Genomic DNA, 24,978 nt, shown 5'->3' with positions numbered 1-24,978 from the left:
CAATTTGGATCAATGCAACTTATCAATGATAGGACCCAGCATTTAAACCTTTCTGAAGGCTTATCTGCACTTTGAGAAGCACAAGTATACTGGCCACCTGATTAAAGTGGTTGTTAACACCCACTCTTTCAAAGCACTGCTCTGCTCACCACTGCTAATCCCTCAGGAAGGATGGTAATTTTCTGTCCTACAATGCATCTGAGAGAGACTATGAAAATTGGAAAGTGCAACCAGAGGCCAGATGGGAGACAGTAACACCTGACCCTAGATCTAACGGCCATCTTAAATGAAGCTTCCTTCTTCAAGGAGGAAAGTTCTTTGGTCCAGACCTGAACAAGTCCAAACAATCTAATCAACGTTGCCTCCAATTTCCACTCTTTCCTCACCTTCACATGGTCCGTTTCCAACTCTTCCTCGACTTCTCTGCTTCTGGGGATAGGCCATCAACCAAAACGCACTTTAAGCCCACTGACTCCCACAGATATCTTGACTACACTTCCTTCAACCCCGCTACCTGCAAGCACTCCATTCCATTCTCCCAGTTTCTGTCCTGACAGTGCAACCATCCCGACCAGCACTTGAGTCTTCCTTTTCTCCACAACTGATGATTCTCCCCCAAGGTTGACAGGGCCCTCAACATTTTTCCTGCCATTTCCCACAATTCTGCTCTCACTCTTTCCCCCAGATCCCAGAAACATTATCTACTACACACACATATCTTTCCCATCCCACCTTCCCTGCCCCCCCAGTTCAACAATCCAAAGTGACCATTCCCTCTGCGACACCCTGGTCTACTCCTCAATCACCGTCTCCCTTTCCCACAGCATCTTTCCATGCAAGCACAGGAGGTGCAACACCTGCACTTTGCTTCCTCCCTTCTCACTGTCCAAGGCCCCAAACACTCCCTTTAGGTGAAACAATGACTTACTTGTACTTCTTTCAATTTAGTATCTTGTATTCACTGCGACATGACTCACTAGCTGCAACCAGAAGCAACTATAATGAGGGCAAATGCCTCACAAATTCGAACCTGATGGCCTCAGAGCATGGAAGGACTTGAAGAAATTGTACTGCAGTACCCATGGGCAAATCAAAGAGTTTCCATAAATTACTGTATGTTCCAACACATGAATCGAGGCCAAAGGCTTGCACAAGGAGATTTCATGTTTATCCATAATGCTGACTGTCCAGAATTTACTAAGGCAGCCAGCAGCACAGTAAGGCGAATCAGACTTTGTATTCTTCTGCATCACAGGTTTAATATTTCCAAATTTGGTAAACAAGGCAGCAAGGACAAATTTAAGCAGATTTATACCATTTTTTCAACATTTTCCTGACTGACCTCTCCTCCTCCATAAAATTCCACTCATTCAAAACACTGCTACCCATAGCCCATCCCAATCACTCATCACCCCATCCTTGCCAACTGCATTGAATTCTGGTCCCCCAAAATCTCAAATTTAGAATTATCTTTGCATTGAAGTCTCTCATGGCCTTGTCCCTCCATCTCTAACCTCCTCCAACCCTCCCCCCACACACACTCTGACTCTGGCCTTCAACATAGTCCCATTTCACCCTACCATTTCAACCTGTGCCTTCAGCCACCTAGACCCCACACTAATTCCCATGAAAATCCACTTCATCCCATTTAAACGCCCTTCTTAAAACTCACCTCTGTTCTAGTTTTTGGTTATTGTTCCAACTACTTTTTCGGTCAAGCCTCCATTTCATGCTGATTATGCCTCTGTGAAGCATCTTGGGTTTTTTTTTACATTAAAGACGCTTTATAAATGCAATGTTTTGGTTATTTTCTCCGGTAAACTTGATTTCACTTGTTTTCATCCATTTTGGTCTACATCCACACATTATCACTCTCCTGTCCAACCCACCTACCTATCTTTAAGATAAAAGCAAAATACTGCGGATGCTGGAAATCTGAAATAAAAACAAGAAATGCTGGAACCACTCAGCAGATCTGGCAGCATCTGTGGAAAGAGAAGCAGAGTTAACGTTTCGGGTCAGTGACCCTTCTTCGGAACTGACAAATATTAAAAATGTCACAGGTTATAAGCAAGTGAGGTGGGGGTGGGGCAAAGGAGAAGGTGCAGATTGGACAAGGCCACATAGCTGACCAACAGGTCATGGAGCAAAGGCAAACAATATGTTAATGGTGTGTTGAAAGACAAAGCATTAGTACAGAATAGGTGTTAACGGACTGAATATTGAACAGCAGCAACTGCAAACATGAAAGAAAACAGTGGGTAAGCAAACTGAAGTCGAGGTAGCTGTGGGAGTCGGTGGGCTTATAATGGATATTAGTAGACAACCTATCCCCAGAGATGTAGACAGAGAAGTCGAGGAAGGGAAGGGAAGTGTCAGAGATGGACCATGTAAAGGTGGGAGAAGGGTGGAAATTGGAAGCACTACACTTCGACTACTCTTCTTCACACCCTACCTCCTGTAAGGACTCAATTCCATTCTCCCAGTTTCTCCGTCTCCGACGCATCTGCTCTGATGATGCTACCTTCCATGCTTCTGGTATGACCTCCTGTTTCGTCAACCGAGGATTCCCCACACTGTTGTTGACAGGGCCCTCAACCGTGTCCGGCCCATTTCCCGTACCTCTGCCCTCAACCCTTCCCTTCCCTCCCAGAACCGTGACAGAGTTCCCCTTGTCCTCACTTTCCACCCCATCAGCCTCCATATCCAAAGGATCATCCTCCGCCATTTCCGCCACCTCCAGCTTGATGCCACTACCAAATGCATCTTCCCCTCCCTTCCCCTGTCAGCATTCCGAAGGGATCGTTCCCTCTGCAACACCCAGGTCCACTCCTCCATTACCCCCACCACCTCGTCCCCATCCCATGGCACCTTCCCCTGCAATCGCAGGAGGTGTAATACCTGCCCATTTACCTCCTCTCTCCTCACTATCCCAGGCCCCAAAAACTCCTTTCAGGTGAAGCAGCGATTTACTTGTACTTCTTTCAATGTAGTATACTGTATTCGCTGCTCACAATGTGGTCTCCTCTACATTGCGGAGACCAAGCGCAGACTGGGTGACCGTTTTGCAGAACACCTCCGCTCGTACCGCAAGCAGGACCCTGAGCTTCCGGTTGCTTGCCATTTCAACATTCCCCCCTGCTCACATCTGTGTCCTGGGATTGCTGCAGTGTTCCAGTGAACATCAACGCAAGCTCGAGGAACAGCATCTCATCTACCGATTAGGCACACTACAGCCTGCCGGACTGAACATTGAGTTCACTAATTTCAGAGCATGACAGCCCCCCATTTTAGTTTCATTTTTAGTTGTTTTTTCTTTTTTCTTCTTTTTTACAACCTTTTTTTTTGCATTTATTTAATTTCATCTTAGTTTGTTCAGTTTGCTTACCCACTGTTTTTTTTCATGTTTGCACTTGCTGCTGTTCAATATTCAGTCCGTTAACACCTATTCTGTACTAATGCTTTGTCTTTCAACACACCATTAACATATTGTTTGCCTTTGCTCCATGACCTTTTGGTCAGCTATGTGGCCTTGTCCAATCTGAACCTTCTCCTTTGTTATCTCTTGCCCCACCCCCACCTCACTTGCTTATAACCTGTGACATTTTTAATATTTGTCAGTTCCGAAGAAGGGTCACTGACCCGAAACACTAACTCTGCTTCTCTTTCCACAGATGCTGCCAGACTTGCTGAGTGGTTCCAGCATTTCTTGTTTTTGTTTAGTTTAGAGATACAGCACTGAAACAGGCCCTTCGGCCCACCGAGTCTGTGCCGACCATCAACCACCCATTTATACTAATCCTACACTAATCCCGTATTCCTATCACATCCCCACCTGTCCCTATATATTTCCCTACCACCTACCTATACTAGGGGCAATTTATAATGGCCAATTAACCTATCAACCTGCAAGTCTTTGGCATGTGGGAGGAAACCAGAGCACCCGGAGGAAACCCACGCAGACACAGGGAGAACTTGCAAACTCCGCACAGGCAGTACCCAGAATCGAACCCGGGTCCCTGGAGCTGTGAGGCTGCGGTGCTAACCACTGCGCCACTGTGCCGCCCCTATCTTTCAGCCTTTGCAATAGGCACACTCCCACAGCCAGATAATGAAGTTAATGAAGGACAACAACTCGTATTTATACAGTGCATTTAACATAGTAAAACATCCCAAGGTGCTTAACAAGAGCAATATCAATAAAACATTTGACACCGAGCCATCGGAGGAGAACTCAGGAAAGTTGACCAAAAGTTTGGGAAAGTAGTAAATTTTAAAGGAGCGTATTAAAAGAGGAGAGAGGGGTACAGAGGTGGGGAGTTTTAGGGATGGAATTTCAGAGGCTAGGCAGCTGAAAGTAGGGCCACCAATGATGGAGATATTAAAATCAGGGATACACAGAGGCCAGAATTGGAGGAACACAGAGATCTCAATGGCTTGAAGGGATGGAGGCGATTACACAGAGATAGGGAGGGGCAAGGCCATGGAGGGATTTTAAAACAAGGATAAGGATTTTAAAATTGAGGCATCGTCCGACAGGGAGATAGTGATGGTTAGTGAGCACAGGGGTGATGGGTGAAGATATGGGCAGCAGTTTTGGATAAGCACAAGTTTATGTTAAAAGAAGCCAGGGAAGAAATAGCAGACGGTCTGACCATCATTTTCCAGTCCTCACTGGATACAACTTGGGATAAACCAAATATTTACAGCCCAATCAGTCTAACCTCAGTAGTGGGTAAATTATTGGAATCAATTCGAAGAGACATGATAAACTGTCACTTAGAAAGGCAATGATTAATCAAGAATAGTCAGTTTGAGGAAGTAACAAGGAGGATTGATGAGGGTGGTACAGTTGATGTGGTCTACATGAATTTTAGTAAGGCTTTTGACAAGGTTCTACACAGCAGACTGGTTAAAAAAAACCCATTGATCGAGGGGAATGTAGCAAGCTGGATACAAAATTAGCTCAGTGGCAGGAAACAAAGGGTAATTGTTGATTGCCGTTTTCTGACAGTTATTTTTGCAACTGGAAGGCTGTTTCAGTGGCGTTCTGCAGGGCGCAATACTAGGTCCCCTACTTTTTGCGGTATATATTAATGATTTGGATGTAAATGTAGGGGGGATTGATCAAGAATTTTGCAGCCAACCCAAAAATTGGACGCGTAGTTGATAGCGAGGAGGACAGCCGTAGACTGCAGTAAGTTATCAATGGACTGGTCAGGTCAGCAGAAAAGCAGCAAATGGAATTTAACCCAAAATAATGTGAGGTGATGCATTTGGGGAGGTCAAACAAGGCAAAGGGATACACAATAAATGGGAGGATACTGAGAAGTGTAGAGGAAATGTGGGACCTTGCAGTGAATTTCCACAGATCCCTGAAGGTAGTAGGGCAGGTCAATAAAGCGGTTAAGAAGGCATATGGAAACCTTTCCTTTATGAGCCGAGGTATAGAATACAAGACCAGGGAGGTTATGCTGGAACTACATAAAACATTAGTTAGGCCACAACTTGACTACTGTGTGCAGTTCTGGTCACCTCATTACAGAAAGGATGTAATTGCACTAGAGAGGGTACAGAGGAGATTTACAAGGATGTTGCCAGGACTGGAAAATTGCAGCAATGAGGAAAGATTGGATAGGCTGGGGTTGTTCTCCTTGGAACAGACAAGGCTGAGGGGAAATTTGATTGGGATATACAAAATTGTGAGGGGCCTGGATAGAGTGGATAGGAAGGGCCTATTTACCTTAGCAGAGAGGTCAGTGACTAATGGGTATAGATTTAAAGTGATTGGTAGAAGGATTAGAGCGGAGATGTGGAAAGGTTTTTTCACCCAGAGGGCAGTGGGGGTCTGGAACTCACTGCCTGAAAGGATGGTAGAGGCGAAAACCTCGTCTCATTTAAAAGGGGTCTGGACATGCACCAGAGTGCCGTAACCTGCAGGGCTTTGGACCAAATGCTGGAAAGTGGAATTAGGTTGAGTGGCTTTTTTTCAGCCGACGGAGACACGATGGGCTAAGTGTCCTCTCTGTGCCATTCTATGTAGGGTGGAAGATGGGCAGCCAACTGGGGCAGCATTGGAATTGTCAAGTTCAGAAGGAACAAAAGCATGGATGAGGGTTTCAGCCAATGAACTTAGGGAAGACTGGAGTTGAGCGATGTTAGAGGTGGAAGTTGGCCGCCTTGGTGATGCTGTGGATATGCAGCCAGAAACGCAACTCATGGTTGCGAACAATCTTGCCCAGCTTAAGGCAGTTACCAAGGATGGAAAGGGAGGACAGCGAATGAACATTTTGGCAGGGATCAAATACAATGGCTTCAGTCATCCCAATATTTAGTTGGAGGAAATTTCTGCTCCTCCAATATTGGAGCCAGTGGAAATGGGCGAGGTACTAAATGAGTACTTTGCATCAGTATTCACCAAGGAGAAGGACTTGGTGGATGATGAGCCTAGGGAAGAGAGTATAGATAATCTCAGTCATCTCATTATCAAAAAGGAGGTGGTGTTGGATGTCTTGCAAAGCATTAAGGTAGATAAGTCCCCAGGGCCTGATGGGATCTACCCCAGAATACTGAGGGAGGCAAGGGAAGAAATTGCTGGGGCCTTGACAGAAATCTTTGCATCCTCATTGGCTACAGGTGAGGTCCCAGAGGACTGGAGAATAGCCAATGTTGTTCCTTTGTTTAAGAAGGGTAGCAAGGATAATCCAGGAAATTATAGGCCGGTGAGCCTTATGTCAGTGGTAGGGAAATTATTAGAGAGAATTCTTCGGGTCAGGATTTACTCCCATTTGGAAACAAATGGACTTATTAGCGAGAGGCAGCATGGTTTTGTGAAGGGGAGGTCGTGTCTCACTAACTTGATTGAGTTTTTTGAGGAAGTGACAAAGATGATTGATGAAGGAAGGGCAGTGGATGTTATCCATATGGACTTCAGTAAAGCCTTTGACAAGGTCCCTCATGGCAGACTGATACAAAAGGTGAAGTCACATGGGATCAGAGGGGAGCTGGCAAGATGGATACAGAACTGGCTCGGTCATAGAAGACAGAGGGTAGCAGTGGAAGGGTGCTTTTCTGAATGGAGGGATGTAACTGGTGGTGTTCCGCAGGGACCTTTGCTGTTTGTAGTATATATAAATGATTTGGAGGAAAATGTAGCTGGTCTGATTAGTAAGTTTGCGGACGACACAAAGGTTGGTGGAGTTGCGGATAGTGATGAGGATTGTCAGAGGATACAGCAGGATATAGATCGGTTGGAGACTTGGGCGGAGAAATGGCAGATGGAGTTTAATCCGGACAAATGTGAGGTAATGCATTTTGGAAGGTCTAATGCAGGTGGGAAGTATACAGTAAATGGCAGAACCCTTAGGAGTATTGACAGGCAGAGAGATCTGGGCGTACAGGTCCACAGGTCACTGAAAGTGGCAACGCAGGTGGATAAGGTAGTCAAGAAGGCATACGGCATGCTTGCCTTCATCAGTCGGGGCATAGAGTATAAAAATAGGCAAGTCATGCTGCAGCTGTACAGAACTTTAGTTAGGCCACACTTAGAATATTGCGTGCAATTCTGGTCGCCACACTACCAGAAGGACGTGGAGGCTTTGGAGAGGGCACAGAAGAGGTTTACCAGCATGTTGCCTGGTCTGGAGAGCATTAGCTATGAGGAGAGGTTGGATAAACTCGGATTGTTTTCACTGAAACGACGGAGGTGGAGGGGTGACATGATAGAGGTTTACAAAGTTATCAGCGGCATGGACAGAGTGGATAGTCAGAAACTTTTTCCCAGGGTGAAAGAGTCAGTTACTAGGGGACATAGGTTTAAGGTGAGAGGGGCAAAGTTTAGAGGGGATGTGCGAGGCAAGTTCTTTACACAGAGGGTGGTGAGTGCCTGGAACCTGTTGCCGGGGGAGGTGGTGGAAGCAGGTACCATAGAGACATTTAAGTGGCATCTTGACAAATACATGAATAGGATGGGAATAGAGGGATACGGACCCCGGAAGTGCAGAAGGTTTTAGTTTAGGCAGGCATCAAGATCAGCGCAGGCTTGGAGGGCCGAATGGCTTGTTCCTGTGCTGTACTGTTCTTTGGACATTCAAAAAGCAGTAAAGACAGTTGAGGGGTCCAAGGAAGTGGTGATCGCTGCAGATCAGAAGTTATCTCTGGGCCAGCTTCCTGTCTTGATAGTTCAGGGGGACTCCATGGTACTAATAAGAGCAGGGCATTCTCCTGGTGTCCTGGCCAACTTGCTCCCTTAACCAATACCCACCCACACACAAAAATAAATTAACTGGTCATTCATTTCATTGCTATCTGTGAGTTACTAACACAGAACCAAACTTGTCTACATAACGGTCACAGCACTTCAACAAATGTGTGTGTGTGAAACACTTTGAAATGTTTCACCATGATAAAATGGCAAATAAATGCAAGTATTAATAAATATACAGAAAGGTAATTCCAATTTGAATGAGGCTACAACTTGATCATCTGTGAAAGAACTAAGCACCTTCAATATTAGCAAGTGAACGAATCTTCCCTCTCCCATCTCCAGTCTACTGCCTGATCATTAGATATATTCAGAAAATGATGCACCATCAACCTATTTGATTGGCTGCTTCCAGAACACAGCACTACTGCTTTCCCATTACAGCATTTGGTTGTATCATAGAAATCCAATATCCTGGTCTCAAGCATTCTTCCTGACAATCTATTTCATAGGACAAACTCGCATTTGTCCTAAATTTGCCCTATTTTGCAGTTATGTGCACAGTTACTGTCTCCTAAATACTCATCTGTGAATACCATTAAAGAACCAAGCTGCTAATTATGTTTACTGGCAATTAGTTCAAGATTTGAAACCTCTGTACTTACTATTAGCAATAAAGAAGTGAGGACACCAACAACAATGTTGATAATTCGATCCTGAAAAACAGTGCAAGAAAGATTTCAAGATACATACAAGCAGGGTATTAAGATACCTTGATCCAATTTAATTTAAATACTCCTGCAAATTGTAATACATTTATCAGAAGCAAAGATACAATGGAAATTTTACAGATTTTAATTTCTCACTTGAAAAAACTCTAATGTACAGAACATACAGATCATATTAACACAAGTGGTCATTCTTCAGGTGTGGGCAGAGACAGTGAATATCAATATTGCAATCCTCCTGCTGCTCTGCTCGAGATTTACGAACTCAGCAGCCATAAAGGATCAAGCCTGGGATCTTTCTGGGCTATGTAACTGAGTACCAAACCACACTATGCAATCACTCACGGAGCACTCCAAAGAACATCCAGCCATTTTAAGGGACAGAATTCAGAAAGCAGACTTTCGTACCCACTGTTAAATATGAGGTGGATGGAACTTTTTTAGGATTATTTATAATGTTAGAATGCAAGGGGTTAATAGTAACAAAACGCACTAAGAATAATTAAATTAGTGTTCCTGGTTAATGAAGCTTTAAAAGGGCAACATATCATCTAAAAGGTGACCAGAAAGTTTCTACGACAACAGTTCATTAGGTGTTGAATCTCAACCATATTTTGGAAAAGAGGCAGAACAATCGGAGAACATATGAATTAGGAGCAGGAGTAGGCCACTCAGCCCCTTGAGCCTGCTCCATCATTCAATAAGATCATGGCTGATCTGATTGTAACCTCAACTCCACATTCCCGCATACCCCCAATCACCTTTCACTCCCTTGCTTACCAAGAATATATCTACCTCTGTCTTAATATTCAAAGACTCTGCTTCCACCACCTTTTGAGGAAGCGTGTTTCAAAGACTCACTACCTTCAGAAAAAAATTCTCCTCATCTGTCTTAAATGGGCAACCCCTTATTTTTAAGCAGTGACCCCTGTTTTAGATTCCCCCACAAGGGGAAACATCCTTTCCACATCCACCCTGTCAAGACCCCTCAGGATTTTATATGTTTTAATCAAGTCGCCTCTTGCTAGTCTAAACTCCAGCGGATACAAGCCTAGCCTGTCCAACCTTTCCCCAGAAGACAACCCACCCATTCCAGATATTAGTCTAGTAAACCTTCTCCGAACTGCTTCCAATGCATTTACATCCTTCCTGAAATGAGACCAATACTGTACACAGTACTCCAGATGTGGTCTCACCAATGCCCTGTACAACTGAAGCATAACATCGCTACTTTCGTATTCGATTCCCCTCATGATAAACGATAACATTCTATTAGCTCTCTTAATTACGTGCTGTATCTGCATGCTAATCTTTTGCGATTCATGCACTAGAACACCCAGATCCCTCTGAATCTCAGAGCTCTGCAATCTCTCACCATTTAGATAATATGCTTCTTTTTTTATTCTTCCTGCCAACATGGACAGTTTCACATTTTCCCACATTATACTTCATTTGCCTGATCTTTGCCCACTCACTTTCTTCTTTTGGGCCTCCTTATCTCGAGAGACAATGGATACGCGCCTGGAGGTGGTCAGTGGTTTGTGAAGCAGCGCCTGGAGTGGCTATAAAGGCCAATTCTGGAGTTCTGCCCACTCACTTAACCTATCAATATCCCTTTGTAGCCTCTTTATATCCTCTTCACAACTTACTTTCCTACCTATCTTTGTGTCATCAGCAAATTTAGCAACCATACCTTTGGTCCCTTCATCCAAGCCATTTATATAAATTGTAAAAAGTACAGCAATGACCCTGTGTGCCAGCTCATTCCACCCCCGCTGATAAGTCATAAATTTCTGTGTGAGTGATTTGTAAAGTTTGTCCTCTTTTTCAAATGTGTGAAGTGATAGAGCTAATAAAACCAGTAACTGTAACCCACTGTTAGTTAAATGTTGAAACTTGCACCTGGAATTTATGTTAAACCACTATTAATTCATTGTTATTTTGGATGCTTCTTAATGTATTCCAGCAATGGGAACATCATGTGCAGGCCCCAACACTGATCCCTGTGGCACACCTTTTACAACAAGTAAAAGAGGCTAGTTTTAGGTAGAGAAACAGTAACAGATCAGAAATTCGCTTCTGGTCACAACGTCACCAAAACCTGTACTTGAATTATATGTTAAATCACTGGTGAATTAAATGTTAGATGATTTTCTCTGAGCATCTTGCATTACTGGAATGTATGTACAATTGTAAGAATTCAAAAGAATGCTGGGTTACAGAAAAACATTCTGCTGCACATGATGTTCCCATTGCTGGAATACATTAAGAAGCATCCAAAATAACAATGAATTAATAGTGGTTTAACATAAATTCCAGGTGCAAGTTTCAACATTTAACTAACAGTGGGTTACAGTTACTGGTTTTATTAGCTCTATCACTTCACACATTTGAAAAAGAGGACAAACTTTACAAATGACTCACACAGAAATTTATGACTTATCAGCCGGGGTGGAATGAGCTGGCACACAGGGTCATTGCTGTATGGCTTCGGAGAGCAGTTATTACTTTGCTCATCTCTAAATGGGCAATAGGTAGGTAGTTACAATATGTGCACACAGAATACTCTAAAGGCAGCAGGAAAAAAAAACTATTATTCCAGTTCAAAAGCACTAGAACATGCTGTCTCTATTTATCATAATTAGCACCATTAGTACCACTCCAAGCACTGCTTCACAAACCACTGACCATTTCCAGGCACTTACCCATTGTCTCTCGAGACAAGGAGGCCAAAGAAAGAAAGAAAGTACCATAAACCACATTACACCCCCTATTTACACCACTACCCCACCCCCAAAAAAAACCCTAGCCAGGCGTGCAATGGTTTTTTTCATGTAATCCTAGATCAAGGTGGTGTTGATAAACTAGGTGTTCCTGAATGGAAATTACACAACAGAAGCAGAACCATTCGGTGCAGCAGAGAATGTTTTTAACCCCATATCAATTATTTCACTGGGACTAACTTCTAGCTGGGTATTGTTCAGATGTTTAGAATAACATCCACAATATGGAGTTGTTAAACAAGTGGCTACGATATTAAGAACCAACAAATAAGTATTTAATTTTAAAATGGCAAACTTTAAAAAAGGAAATCAGAAAGAGGGAAGAATTAAAAAGAATTAACTATTATTGTTAAAAGACTAAGTTGAGAATAATTGGAGCACTGTACAAACAATACAAAATCAGCTTACATACCCATCAAAAATTAAATTAATTGCTTGTTTGACCTCAGCTGGAGTATTGTGAACAATCCTGGCCACACTTCAGGCAAGATTTATTAATAGAGGAGGTTAATCAGAATGTTACCAGGGATGAGGGTCTTCAATTCTAAGCAGAGGGTGGAAAAGTCCGGACAGTTCTCCGTGGAACAGAAAAAGTTAAGAGGAGATCTAATAGAGGTTTTCAAGATGATGAGAGTTTTTGACAGAGTAGAGAGAGAAAAACTATTCCCCCAGGCGAATGGGTCAATAACCAGGCACCATAAATTCAAAGTCATTGGAAAAAGATCTACAGGGAAGATGAGGTGAATTTTTTTCCACTCAAAGGTCTGCCAGGATCTGGAATGTCCAATCTGAAAAGGTGGAAGCTGATTCCATAAATAATTTTAAAAAGGGCGTGGGACAGATACTGGAGGATGAGAAACTTACAGGGTTACGGATAAAAAGCAGGGATGTAAGACTAAGCATGTCTACTCTTGCAAAAATGTATCGCAGGCACGATGGACCGAATGGCCTCCTTCAGTGCTGTAAGTTTCTATGATTCTAGTGTATGCTAAATCAGCAGTCTCCAAATAGGTAACAGGTACGTCCATTAAAATGAACAAACCATACAAGGCCAATGGACAAAAAGAACTCAACAACTTATATTTATATAACACCTTTAAACATAATAAAACATCCCAAGGTGCTTCACATTATAAAATAATATATGACACCGAGCCATACAAGGATACACTAAATCAGGTGACCAAAAGCTTGGTCAAAAAGGTAGATTTTAAGGAGTGTCTTAAAAGAGGAAAGGAAGGCGGAGAGATATAGGGAGGACAATCCAGAACTTAGAGCCTAGGCAACTGAAGGTACGGCCACCAATGGTGGAATGATTAAAATCAGGGATGCTCAAGAGGCCAGAATTAGAGGAGCGCAGATATCTCAGAGGGTTGTAAAGCTGGAGGAGATTACAGAGATAGGGAGGAGCGAGAGATTTGAAAATGAGGATGAGAATTTTGAAATCAAGACATTGCTTAACCGGGAGCCAATGTAGGTCAGCAAGCACAGGTGAATGGGACTTGGAGCGAGTTAAAACACAGGCAGCAGAGTTTTGGATAACCTCAGATTTACAGGAGCGTAAAATGTGGGACAGTAGCCAAAAGTGTGTAAAGTCTAGAGGTAACGATGGCATGAATGAGGGTTTCAGCAAAGCCGGGCGATGTGAGAGGTGGAAATAGGTGGTCTTAGTGACCTCTTAATGAGGTCGGAAGCTCATCGTGGAGTCAAATGTGACAAAATCTGTGAACAGACTGGCTTACTCTCAGACTGTTGCCAAACAGCGAGATGAAATTGCTAGTTAGGGAATGGAGTTTGGAGTGGGAACCAAAAACAATGGCTTCAGTCTTCCCAATATTTAATTGGAGGAAATTTCGGTTCATCCAGTACTCGATGTCGGTTAGACAGTCTGATAGTTTAGCAACAGTGGAGGAATTGAGAGAGGTGGTGGTGAGGTAAAGCTGGGTGTCGTCAGTGTACATGTGAAAACTCACACTGTGCTTTCGGATGATGTCACCGAGGGGCAACATGTAGATGGGAAATGAGGGGACCAAGGATAGATCCTTGCGAACAGTGCAGGAGCATGAAGAGAAGCCATTGCAAATGATACTCTGGCTATGATTAGAGAGATAAGAATGGAACCAGGTGAACCAGCTGGATGATAGTAGAGAGGGGTTGGAGGAGAATGGTGCAGTCAACCATGTCAAAGGCTGCAGACAGGTTGAGATGGACAAGGAGGGAAAGTTTACCTTTGTCACAGTCACATAGGATGACATTTGTGATTTTGATAACTACTGTTTTGGTACTGTGGCAGGGACAGAAACCTGATATTAAAGGATAGGAGGGATTCAAACATGGAATTCCAGGAAAGCCAGGAACAGATCTGGGAGGCAACACGTTCAAGGACTTGAGAGGACAGGGAGGTTGAAGATGAGGTGGTACTTTGCAAGGACGATGGAGTCAAGGGTTGATGACAGCAGAGCGGGACAACACCTGAAGAGAAAGAACCATTAACTGCATCAGCGAACATGGGGTCCAGGAGGGGAAATTGGATGGTCAGCAGTTTAGTGGGAATAGGATCGAGGGAGCAGGAGGTGGGTCTCATTGACAAGATGAGTTCAGAGAGAGCAGGGGGAAGATGGGAGAGAACCTAGAGAACTATATTTTCGAATATTTTTAAGGCAGAGATAGATTCTTGAATAAGCAAGAGGATGGAAGGTTATCGGGGGTAGGTGGAAATGTGGAGTAATCAGTTCAGCCATGAACTTATTGAATGGCGGAGCAGGCTCAAAGGGCTACTCCTGCTCCTAATTTGTATGCTCATAAGATGCGATTTCAGGGCTAGGGCAGGGGGGAGCATTATAGGAAGTTTGGTCAGGTGGGCTGGCGAAAGGGAGGGATGCAACAGAGGCAGCTGATCAGATGGTCTCAATCTCAGTGTCAAAGAAATTCATGAGCTCCACAGATGTTGTTTGAGGTCTGGGTGGAGAAGACAGGGAAAAGGAGATTATGAAGACGGTTTGCAGTAAAGAAAAGAAGCCAGGGGTTATTCTTTGCATTGCAGGGTGATCCTGGAATAATGAGCAGTTTTAGCAAACGAGAGCAGGTCTCAATAGTGTTTTATATGGTCCAGTCAGATCTGGCGGTGGATGGCTCAACTATTAATCCACCATATCCTTTCAAGAATGTGTTCCTTGAACTTAAGGGAGTGGAAATGAGGGCGGTACCAGGGCAATGGTCAGGGTGAGAAAGAGTAATGATTTTACTGGGGACTAGTGCAAAGGTGAAGGTGCAGTTGAGCAAATCAGTAACTGAAGAAATATTGCGTCAAATGGAGGGTCAAGGGCTAGATAGTTGGGATTTTGAAAATGTGGTTGTAAGTGAATTGGAGGGAATAGTTTCTTCCAGGGCCGGATACAGAAGGAGGTAGGGTTGGGGCGTGGAAGGGGGATGTGAGTAGTGAGTGAAATAAGGAAATCATCAGAGATGGCCTTATCTGTAATTGTCACAATTGGACCAGCAAGACAACGAAAGATGGCAAGGTGAAGGGGGTGGCCGTGAATATGGGTTGGGGAGTTTATATGGAGGGAGAGATTTAGGGAGAATAAGGCGGCAGTGAACTCAGAGGAGAGAACACACAAGGAGTTGAGATGGAGGTTGGAATCAGAGAATGAGGAGCCGCTCGGGGCAGAGGCAGAAGGGGGAAAACAGTGAAGGTAGCTCGTATGATAAAAATTCTCTCTCCTTGGGATGGCAGTAGAGACCAATGACTTTGAAAGAGAGGTGAGATGGGTGGAACAAGGTTAGATGCTTGAAGGAGGGGAAATTGCCAGTGTAGAAGGAGTCAGGCCAAGGTGAGATTGGTGATAAGCACCACAACACCACCGTGACAGCCATGGCAGAGCAAGTAGTGGAAGATGCAGCCAGGTAAGAAGGCTTCATTAAGTGGCAAGGCATCATCACTCTGAGGATAGCCGAATTAGAGGCGACCTCAAAGTTATGGCACAAATGGCAGGAAATGTATTGTAGGACATATTCTAGAAACCTCCATCCAATGATATTACACCCAACCATATCTGGGCAGACCTACTATACATCAAGTATCATTCCAGAGCAAGATCCCAAACATGGCATGGGAGAGCTGGCAACCCCTCCCCGTCTGAATTTCTGTGCCCAGTTGTTCATTTTTAGCTAGCTTACCAGAGTAACTTCAGAGGAAATTCAGCTATCATATATTTAAAATGAACAGAGGAAACAATTTGTCATCTGAACCAACATCAGTAATGGGTAAAATAATGGAAACACAGAAACATGGAAAATAGGAGGAGTAGGCCATTCAGCCCTTCGAGCCTGCTCCACCATTCATTATGATCATGGCTGATCATCCAACTCAGTAGCCTGTTCCCGCTTTCACCCCATACCTTTGATCTCTTTAAACCCAAGAGCTATATCTAACTCCTTCTTGAAAACATATAACGTTTTGGTCTCAACTGCTTTCTGTGGTAGCGAATTCCACAGGCTCACCACTCACTGGGTGAAGAAATTTCTCCTCATCTCAGTCCTGAAAGGTTTACTCCATATCCTTAGTCTACGACCCCTGGTTCTGGACTCCCCCACCATCAGGAACATCCTTCCTGTATCTACCCTGTCAGGTCCTGTTAGAATTTTATAGGTTTCTACGAGATCCCCCTCACTCTTCTGAACTCCAGTGAATATAATCCTAACCGACTCAATCTCTCCTCATACGTCAGTCCCGCCATCCCAGGAATCAGTCTTGTAAATCTTCGCTGCACTCCCTCTATAGCAAGAACATCCTTCCTCAGATAAGGAGACCAAAACTGCAGACAATATTCCAGGTGTGGCCTCACCAAGGCCCTGTATAATTGCAGCAAGACATGCCTGCTCCTGTACTCGAATCCTCTCGCTATGAAGGCCAACATACCATTTGCCTTTTTTACCGCCTGTTGGACCTGCATGCTTACCTTACGAGACCACCCGGTCTCGTTGCATATTCCCCTCTCTCAGTTTATAGCCATTCAGATAATAATCTGCCTTCCTATTTTTGCTACCAAAGTGAATAACCTCACATTTATCCACATTATACTGCATCTGCCATACATTAGCGCACTCACTCAACTTGTCCAAATTACCCTGAAGCCTCTCTGCATCCTCCTCACAACTCACCCTTCCACCCAGTTTAGTGTCATCTGCAAATTTGGAGATATTACATTTAGTTCCCTCATCTAAATAATTAATATATATTGTGAATAGCTGGGGTCCTAGCACCGATCCCTGCGACCCCACTAGTCACTACCTGCCATTCGGAAAAAGACCCGTTTATCCCTACTCTTCGTTTCCTGTCTGCCAACCAATTTTCAATCCATTGCAATACACTACCCCCAATCCCATACGCTTTAATTTTAAACGCTAATCTTTTATGTGGGACTTTGTCGAAAGCCTTCTGAAAGTCGAAATTAACCACATCCACTGGCTCCCCCTCATCAACTCTACTAGTTACATCCTCGAAGAATTCTAGTAGATTTGTCAAGCATGACTTCCCTTTCGTAAATCCATGCTGACTCTGTCCGATTCTGCCACTGTTCTCCAAGTGCTCTGCTATAAAATCTTTGATAATGGACCTGAGAATTTTCCCCACTACCGACGTCAGGCTGACTGGTCTATAATTCCCTCCTTTCTCCCTACCTCCCTTGCTAAGAGACAAAGTGGGAGGAGTGTCTATATAGAAATAACTCAAATAAGCAACCATGTACTTAGAAGGTACTGCCTGACAAACCTCTGAGGATAATTAAGATAAAATAGATAGCGATGTTTCCTTTGCTGTTCTAAATTTTGACATTTAGAAAATTGGACAATACACACACACAATGAATGGAATTCAATTGGTATGGGAAGATTTAGGAAGGGAGGTGGCAGTAATAGACCCATCACTTTCAATGCTCAAACACAAATTTATTTATTTATTTAGAGATACAGCACTGAAACAGGCCCTTCGGCCCACCGAGTCTGTGCCCACCATCAACCACCCCTTTATACTAATCCTACACTAATCTCATTTTCCTACCACATCCCCACCTTCCCCTACCTATACTAGGGGCAATTTATAATGGCCAATTTACCTATCAACCTGCAAGTCTTTGGCTGTGGGAGAAAACCAGAGCACCCGGCAAAAACCCACACAGACACAGGGAGAACTTGCAAACTCCGCACAGGCAGTACCCAGAATTGAACCCGGGTCGCTGGAGCTGTGAGGCTGCGGTGCTAACCACTGCGCCACCCACTTTTTTTTTTGAGTCTGTGCTGACCAACAACCACCCATTTATACTAATCCTACATTAACCCCATATTCTCGATCACATCCCCACCATTCTCCTGCCACCTACCTACACGAAGGGCAATTTACAATGGCCAATTTACCTATCAACCTGCAAGTCTTTGGTTTTGGGAGGAAACCGGAGCACCCGGCAGAAACCCACGCAGACACAGGGAGCACTTGCAAACTCCACACAGGCAGTAAATGAAACACCTTAAAAAAAGCCAAGATAAAAATACCTGCTTACAGGTTTTCAGTGCACTGGTCTGGCCACATATTGAATATTGAGCTCAGTTTCCAGTCATAACCACAAAAAAATGTTTATTGGAAGGAACATCAAGACTGATAAGAGTGTAAAGATAAACAGAGAAAATGTTTGAGAAGCTTAAGCAGTCCAGAAAGCAGATAGAGGGGCCTTCTGTGCTGTAAATGACTATAAACAGCAACTAAAATAACCTAGCTTCATTTGAAAATGCACCAAGTAAGAGCACAGACGTCAAATGGAATTTAGTGAAAAAAATTAGAACAGATATTACTCAATTAATTATAAATGTTTGGAATAATTTCACAAGTAGAATAGGGGTAAAAACATTGGCATTATCCAAAATACAAGAGGACATGACAGGAAAGGCAATGTAGTAGACGGATGAGCAGACTGCCCTTCTCTTATCCCTCTGGCTTTTCTTGTATTATGTAAACAGCAAAGTCTACATTTTAGTGATTTACATTATCTGATACTTCAATGTGTGTCTTCCCTGCAACACTGATTTGTCCCTACACTGAGGCTTTAGTGTTTGAAAGGCTCATCAGTAACGTTAAATAAAATGTCCTTCAATTTTTGCATAAGAAAGTACACCCATTCAGTCCTCAAAATGACACTGACTCCTTGGTGTGCATTTCAAACTATCTGGGAAGATTTCCTCTGCACAATGTTTATGGCTGGAGCTTAAATGTGTTCTTTGTATTTTTGATTTTGCTGTACATAGTAAGATGAAATCTTCCCCTATGTACTTGTGTTTCAAGGCAAAAAATGTGACATTAGAAATAATAGCAGTGGCAAGCTGATGCTGCAATTTTATCTCTTAAAACACAGATTTTCATTCCATTTTGGGGAGAAAAGTATTTTTGCATCCAATACACACAACACAGGAAAACATGCAACATAAAGATTGGTGTGGAAAAGCTAAGACAACATAGCATTAAACAAAGCAAACATGAAATGGGCTAACAAATGACATGTACTGAACTGGTGTTGTTGGAATCATCAAAATTTCAGTACAGGAGATGGTTCACTGTACCTTGGCTGCTCCAAGCTCCACATCAGAGCTAGCTAATACAAACCCATTTACCTGCTTGTTTTCCTACTGAAACCAAGTTTGATCTTAAAGTCAAAACATAACCAATAAAACTATGAGTACTATTACTGCTCAATTTCATGTTTTTGGATAAACTATTCATTAATATCTTTTGTCGGTTCTTCCATTCCCTAGTTAAATCCTTCCCCCTCTCAGTTGTCTTGGGTTCCAGTTGGTGAACTAGATAAAAAGAATGTATTAGATCAACAGGAAAGGAAGGCCAAGAAAAACAATACATTAGGAATAATTTTCATGCAAATCAAATTCATTGTGATATTTGATGAAGTCCTAAATATAAACATCTTTCCAAACCAATTTTAAGGAAAGTTTACAAATCATATTTAAACACTCAGTATGACTCTCTCTTGCCAACTCTTCTACAACATTAGAGAGACCATCTAAAAAGTAAGTTGCTTTGAAGATAAATGGTCCACCATTCAACTCCCTTAAAATGGCTGGGTACTCCCTTGATAGTTCAGTAAATAAATGGAGTGAAACTAGGTTTGAAAACTTCAGTTAAACAAAAAATAAAATGTTGCTGCCTCTAGTTCTGAAAGGTTGATGTGTACATGGACTTCCAAAAAGCATTTCATAGGTGCTGCACAACAGACTTGTGAGCAAAGTAAGAGCTCATGGAATAAAAGGAACAATAGTAATATGATACAAAATTGGCTGAGTGTCAGGAAACAAAGAGTAGTGGTTAATGACTGTTTTTCGGGCTGGAGGAAAGTTTATAGGTGTTCCCCCAAGGGTCAAATGTTAGGACCCCTGCTCTTCCTGATATATATTAATGACCTAGACCTTGGTGTACAGGGCATAATTTCAAAATTTGTGGAAGATACAAAACTTGGAAGTATTGTGAACTGTGAGGAGGATAGTGTAGAACTTCAAAAAGGACAGGCAGGTTGGTGGAATGGGCAGACAAGTGGCAGATGCAATTTAATGCAGAGAAATATGAAGTGATTTGTTCTGGTAGAAAGAGCACGGAGACACAATGTAAAATAAAGGGTACAATCTAAATGGGGTTCAGAAGCAGAGGGACCTGGGCTTATATGTGCATAAATCATTGAAGTCAGTAGGACAAGTTGACAGAGCAGTTAATAAACTATGCAACATCCTAGACTTTATCAATAAAGGCATAGAGCGCAAAAGGAATTTATGTTAGACTTGTACAAATACTGGTTCAGCCTCAACTGGGATTATTGTATCCAGTTCTGGGCGCCACACTTCAGGAAGGATGTGAAAGCGTTAAGAGTGTGCAGAAAAGATTCAGAAAAGAGGGAATTGGATTGTTATCTGAAAAGGAACAATGTGCAGGGCAACGAGGAGAAGGCGGCAGAGTGGCATGAGACGAATTGTTCAGAGGCCGAATGACCTCCCTCAGTAACCATTCTATGATTATCACATTTATTATTCACTGAAAACAATGCAACTATTTCAAACCAAACTTAAAGCAGCCACTAAACAAGAAAAAACGTAAATTACTTTGGGCTTTAGTGGATCTGTACATGTTTAAATTCATTTCTGAATGTACAAAATTGAAGATCACAATGAATTGCTGTCTTTTATATGTTCTTACCCGTGCTGATGTCTCCCCAAACAAGGGCCTGTTGTCTTGCACACTAGTTCCGTAAGTCCTTGTGGCATATTCATCCATTGCAACTTTATATGGTACACTTTCATGCAGATCAAAATCTTGCTTGTGCTCTCTTATAAACAAGTTATCCTGAGTACATTGTGGAAAATATTTTCACTCCTGGAGACATCAGATTGAAAGCACTTCAACTGCCAACTACTTCCACTTGTTTTTCATGGTGAATGATTCTGAAATAAAAATTAAATGAGTGAGTCATAATGAACTTGTGCCCCTACTGCTCTTTTGATTTGCTTTGCCTTGTGACAAGATGAATAGTTTCCTTTGTACAAATCAACAGTCTCCCAACAACACATGCTTCTACTAGACCATATTTTTTCATGTAACTTAATTTGTTACATTAAACGATTAAGCTCTTCAAATGTACTTAAATGTTATGCAAAGACTAAATATTTCCTTATTAATGGCAACAGCAGTCAAATAAACTTCAATATCTAATTTTCTCCGTGATGAAACCCATTCCAAAATTAACAGCTATACAAAGGGTAACAGCTCAGCTTTTGTTTCAGAAACTACTGGAGCAGATCAACTCAAAGCAAAAGCAAAATACTGCAGATGCTGGAAATCAAATAAAAACACTAAATGCTGGAAAGACTCAGCAGGTCAGGCAGCATCTGTGGAGCAGGAAACAGAATTAACGTTTCAGGTCAATGACCTTTCATCATGAAACATTAATTCTGCTTTTCTCTCCACAGATGCTGCCTGACCTGGTGAGTATTTCCAGCATTTATTTCAACTCAACCATTGGATTACAGAAATCAGTAAGTACTGTAATTGGTTAAAGCTATGTTGTAAAACTGGGCAATATCGTGATGCTGAATATTGCATTAAGCTTGTCTATAGCCCCTCCATGTAACTGTTAAATTCACATGGATAGTCAGAAAAAGTCTCTTGCTAGATTTAATACAAAATTGGATTTGCTCAGAGTTACATGTACTGTGGGGAAGGAACAAATAACTGGTATTGAAAAAAAGTGTTCATTTCCCCACCCCCACTTCTCCTTTCAATGCCTAGTGTTTTATTCCAAAGTCTAGCCTTTTACTGTAGGACAGAGGTTTCCAAACAAGTCTGATGGATCCTCTACAAATACTGATTCATGCATCCATGAGGAACCTCTGCCCACAATTGTGATGACGGCATCAACTATACAACGCAAAAGTGTTACTGTTACAGACAAAGCCTTTTCAGTACTACAGCTGCTGAAATATGTTCATACAACAAACACAAATATTCAAAAATCCAATGACCTCAGGTATCCACAGGATCCCCTTCCAGACCCCATAGACCCCAACTTGAAAAAAAACACACTGCTGGGAGATAGCTTTTATCTGAACTGCACATTTCCTGATTGTGTGGAACAACCCACCTCCACGTGCCATTTCCTCATGTAACCAGCTCATTTTCCATACCTCATTCATACTACCGGTGTCAGAATTCTGGGAATTTAACTCAGAATCCTGCACATTATTTCCTTCAAACACAAATTACCTTCAAGGAACAGGTATGAATATAACTCACTATCGGTCTGGGTTTTGCAGTCAGCAGTGTCGCAAAAACACTCAACGCTGACCTCAAAGAAAACTACCCACAAGGATCAAGTGATCCGTGGCATGGATTTCCCCTTTCCCAGTGTTACTTTGATTCTGACAAGTAAAAGGGATCTCTGGCATCTAGTATCAACAATGTTATCAAACAGACTAAGTAGCTAGTCACATTAAGTATTCTCAGACAGCAAACAAGGAAGTTAAAAGCAGTTCTGATGAAAGGTCATTGACCTGATATGTAAACTGTTTCTCTCTTCACAGATACTGCCAGACCTGATGAGTATTTCCAGCACTTTGTTTTTATTCCAGGAAGGTAAAAGCATTGATTTTCCTTCACTTTTTAATAACAATTTAGAGCAAAATAAAGATTGGGACATAACAGTTGGATTAAAGTAGAACCTTAAATAGCCAATGAGCTTTTAAAAAAATTGAGAATGTGGAATTTTATCATAATGGAGAAATTTAGCATTCCACAAATATAAAATTAGTTTTTCAGGGCCAGAAGTTGTTCAGCAGTAATTATGAAGTCAGTATACCATTAAAAAACCCAGTTGCACCTCATTCAACAAGCTGTAACTTTAAGGGTTTTTAACTGCGAGACAATAGTCTAAAAGTGAAAGTTCACATTAATTCAGTGATTTGTACATGATGAGTGCACTCTGCAGGATTAACAGCACATCCTATGGAGAAAAACAGAATCCCAGACAGCAACTTCTGGATTTCCACATTTAACTGCATGTGTGGACTCCAGATGTTGCTCTATACTCTCAGAGGAGTCATGACAGTGAGCACTGGCAGCTTTGCCATCACTTCTACCACAAGATCTGGGCCACTGTGTTATTTTCCTCTCTGCTCTCCCCACAATCAAAGATGAGCTACTTCTACTGCTTAAACCTGTGCAACAGGCCAGCTTAATTCACGCTACAGTTTTTTATTCCAAGAATATTTCCCGATAGCGTAACTAGAACCAACAACAAGACAATTATCAACGGCGTACTGCAGAGCTGTTCGGGTATCAAATGTTCATTGGAACATTTGGTTCCAATGTCGCATCACAATCCACGAGCTTGGAGCCAACTTAATAACAAAGAAATGCTGCTCACAACACCCACTAAAGAAGATGGTTCATCTGTTGGTCATTTGACAACTGATGAGAAGCAGTTGAAGCCTTTATTCGGCAGACAGCAGTTACAAGCAGCGCCTCCAGAGTAGCAAGGAGAACAGTACTGACACAAAACATTTAAAATCAAACTGTGGTTCCATCAAGTTGGAAACAGAGCGCTTCAGTCGCAACTCCTTGTTTTTCTGTCCCAATAAATAAAAAAGGATTTGCATTTTTGTACAGCACCTCATTAGGATCACTAAGAGAAACACTTTGTGTAAGATGCATTAAACTATAATGAGTTATGCAGCTGTCATTTTGCACACAGCAAGATCCCAGTACCATCGATGAGATGAATGGCCATTTGGTCTGTCTTTGGTGACACTGGTCGAAAAAAACAATGTTATCCAGGCCAGCAGGACAATCTGTTGCTCTTCCTCACCTCATCCCAATGGATTCCTGTTGAACTGTGTCCAAGTTAAAGCCAGCATCCACAGAAACGCCAGCTACGAACAAATCCAAAATTGTGAAGCAAGACATTATATTCACAAAAGTGTCAAAATGCTCTCAAATACTTAGAACAGACACAGGGAGACTATTCTATATGACACCATTCCAATATACAACTGGTGTTCACCAAATAAGAGGAGTGATGATGAACAACCTGCTTAACTAGACTTGGATAGACTCATCAGGTGCCCCATCTATTCATACGTGGATGTTGCAGCCAAGCTGCACAAGCTGGATAAATGCCAAGATTTGCCACATTCTCTTACAGCTACCTTATTGTTAAGTGCCAACCTTTCACAAAAGAAAAATCGATCAAACAAATATAAGCATAGCACCAGGAGCCTTATGATGTTATACTAAGCTACAACTTGGCACATGCAATCCTCACAAGAACAAATTTCAGTCTGTTATTTTTTTTGATTACATCACTAGGTCATTGTGATGTGTTCAAGGCAAAAGAACCACCTTAAAGACCACAGATATCAGAAAGGTTTCTCTGATTTTTGGTTCGCTAGGATCCCCTTTTCTTCTGCAGTCTGGGACACTTCATGGAATGCCTTCCATGCCTACTGCCCAATTATTCATTAAGCAATGTAATCCACTTCATCCCAACAAACTGATTAGCAAAGGCCTTCGATCAATCAGCACACTTTCTAAGCTCCATGCAAATGGCTCCTTCCTATGGTCCTATTTCTTGACACTAAATGCTCGCTAGAAACCTTTATGATGCCCTACAAATTTGTTGGTAGAGTACCAGATGCAATCATTGGCACTACCTCAGAGCAGCCC

The 24,978-nt window shown here is 42.4% G+C and overlaps 1 protein-coding gene across 4 annotated transcripts in view; it reads right to left on the bottom strand.

Moving 5' to 3' along the window:
* The window catches only part of tmem243b (transmembrane protein 243, mitochondrial b), a 49,141-nt gene that overhangs the window by 14,838 nt on the left and 9,325 nt on the right, over positions 1–24,978 (bottom strand). For all 4 annotated transcript variants that reach the window (XM_068059601.1, XM_068059603.1, XM_068059602.1 and 1 more), the window contains exons 2-3: positions 20,959–21,203; positions 8,869–8,919 (exon numbers count right to left, since the gene is read on the bottom strand). In XM_068059601.1, the coding sequence (XP_067915702.1) occupies positions 8,869–8,919; positions 20,959–21,036 (129 nt within the window). In that variant the 5' untranslated portion in view covers positions 21,037–21,203. The remainder of the gene's footprint in view (positions 1–8,868; positions 8,920–20,958; positions 21,204–24,978) is intronic.

This window comes from Heterodontus francisci, chromosome 27, assembly GCF_036365525.1.
Source record: "Heterodontus francisci isolate sHetFra1 chromosome 27, sHetFra1.hap1, whole genome shotgun sequence".
Lineage (NCBI taxonomy): Eukaryota > Metazoa > Chordata > Chondrichthyes > Heterodontiformes > Heterodontidae > Heterodontus > Heterodontus francisci.
Note: the sequence above shows the minus strand (reverse complement) of the source record. Positions and strands in the feature narration are given on the sequence as shown.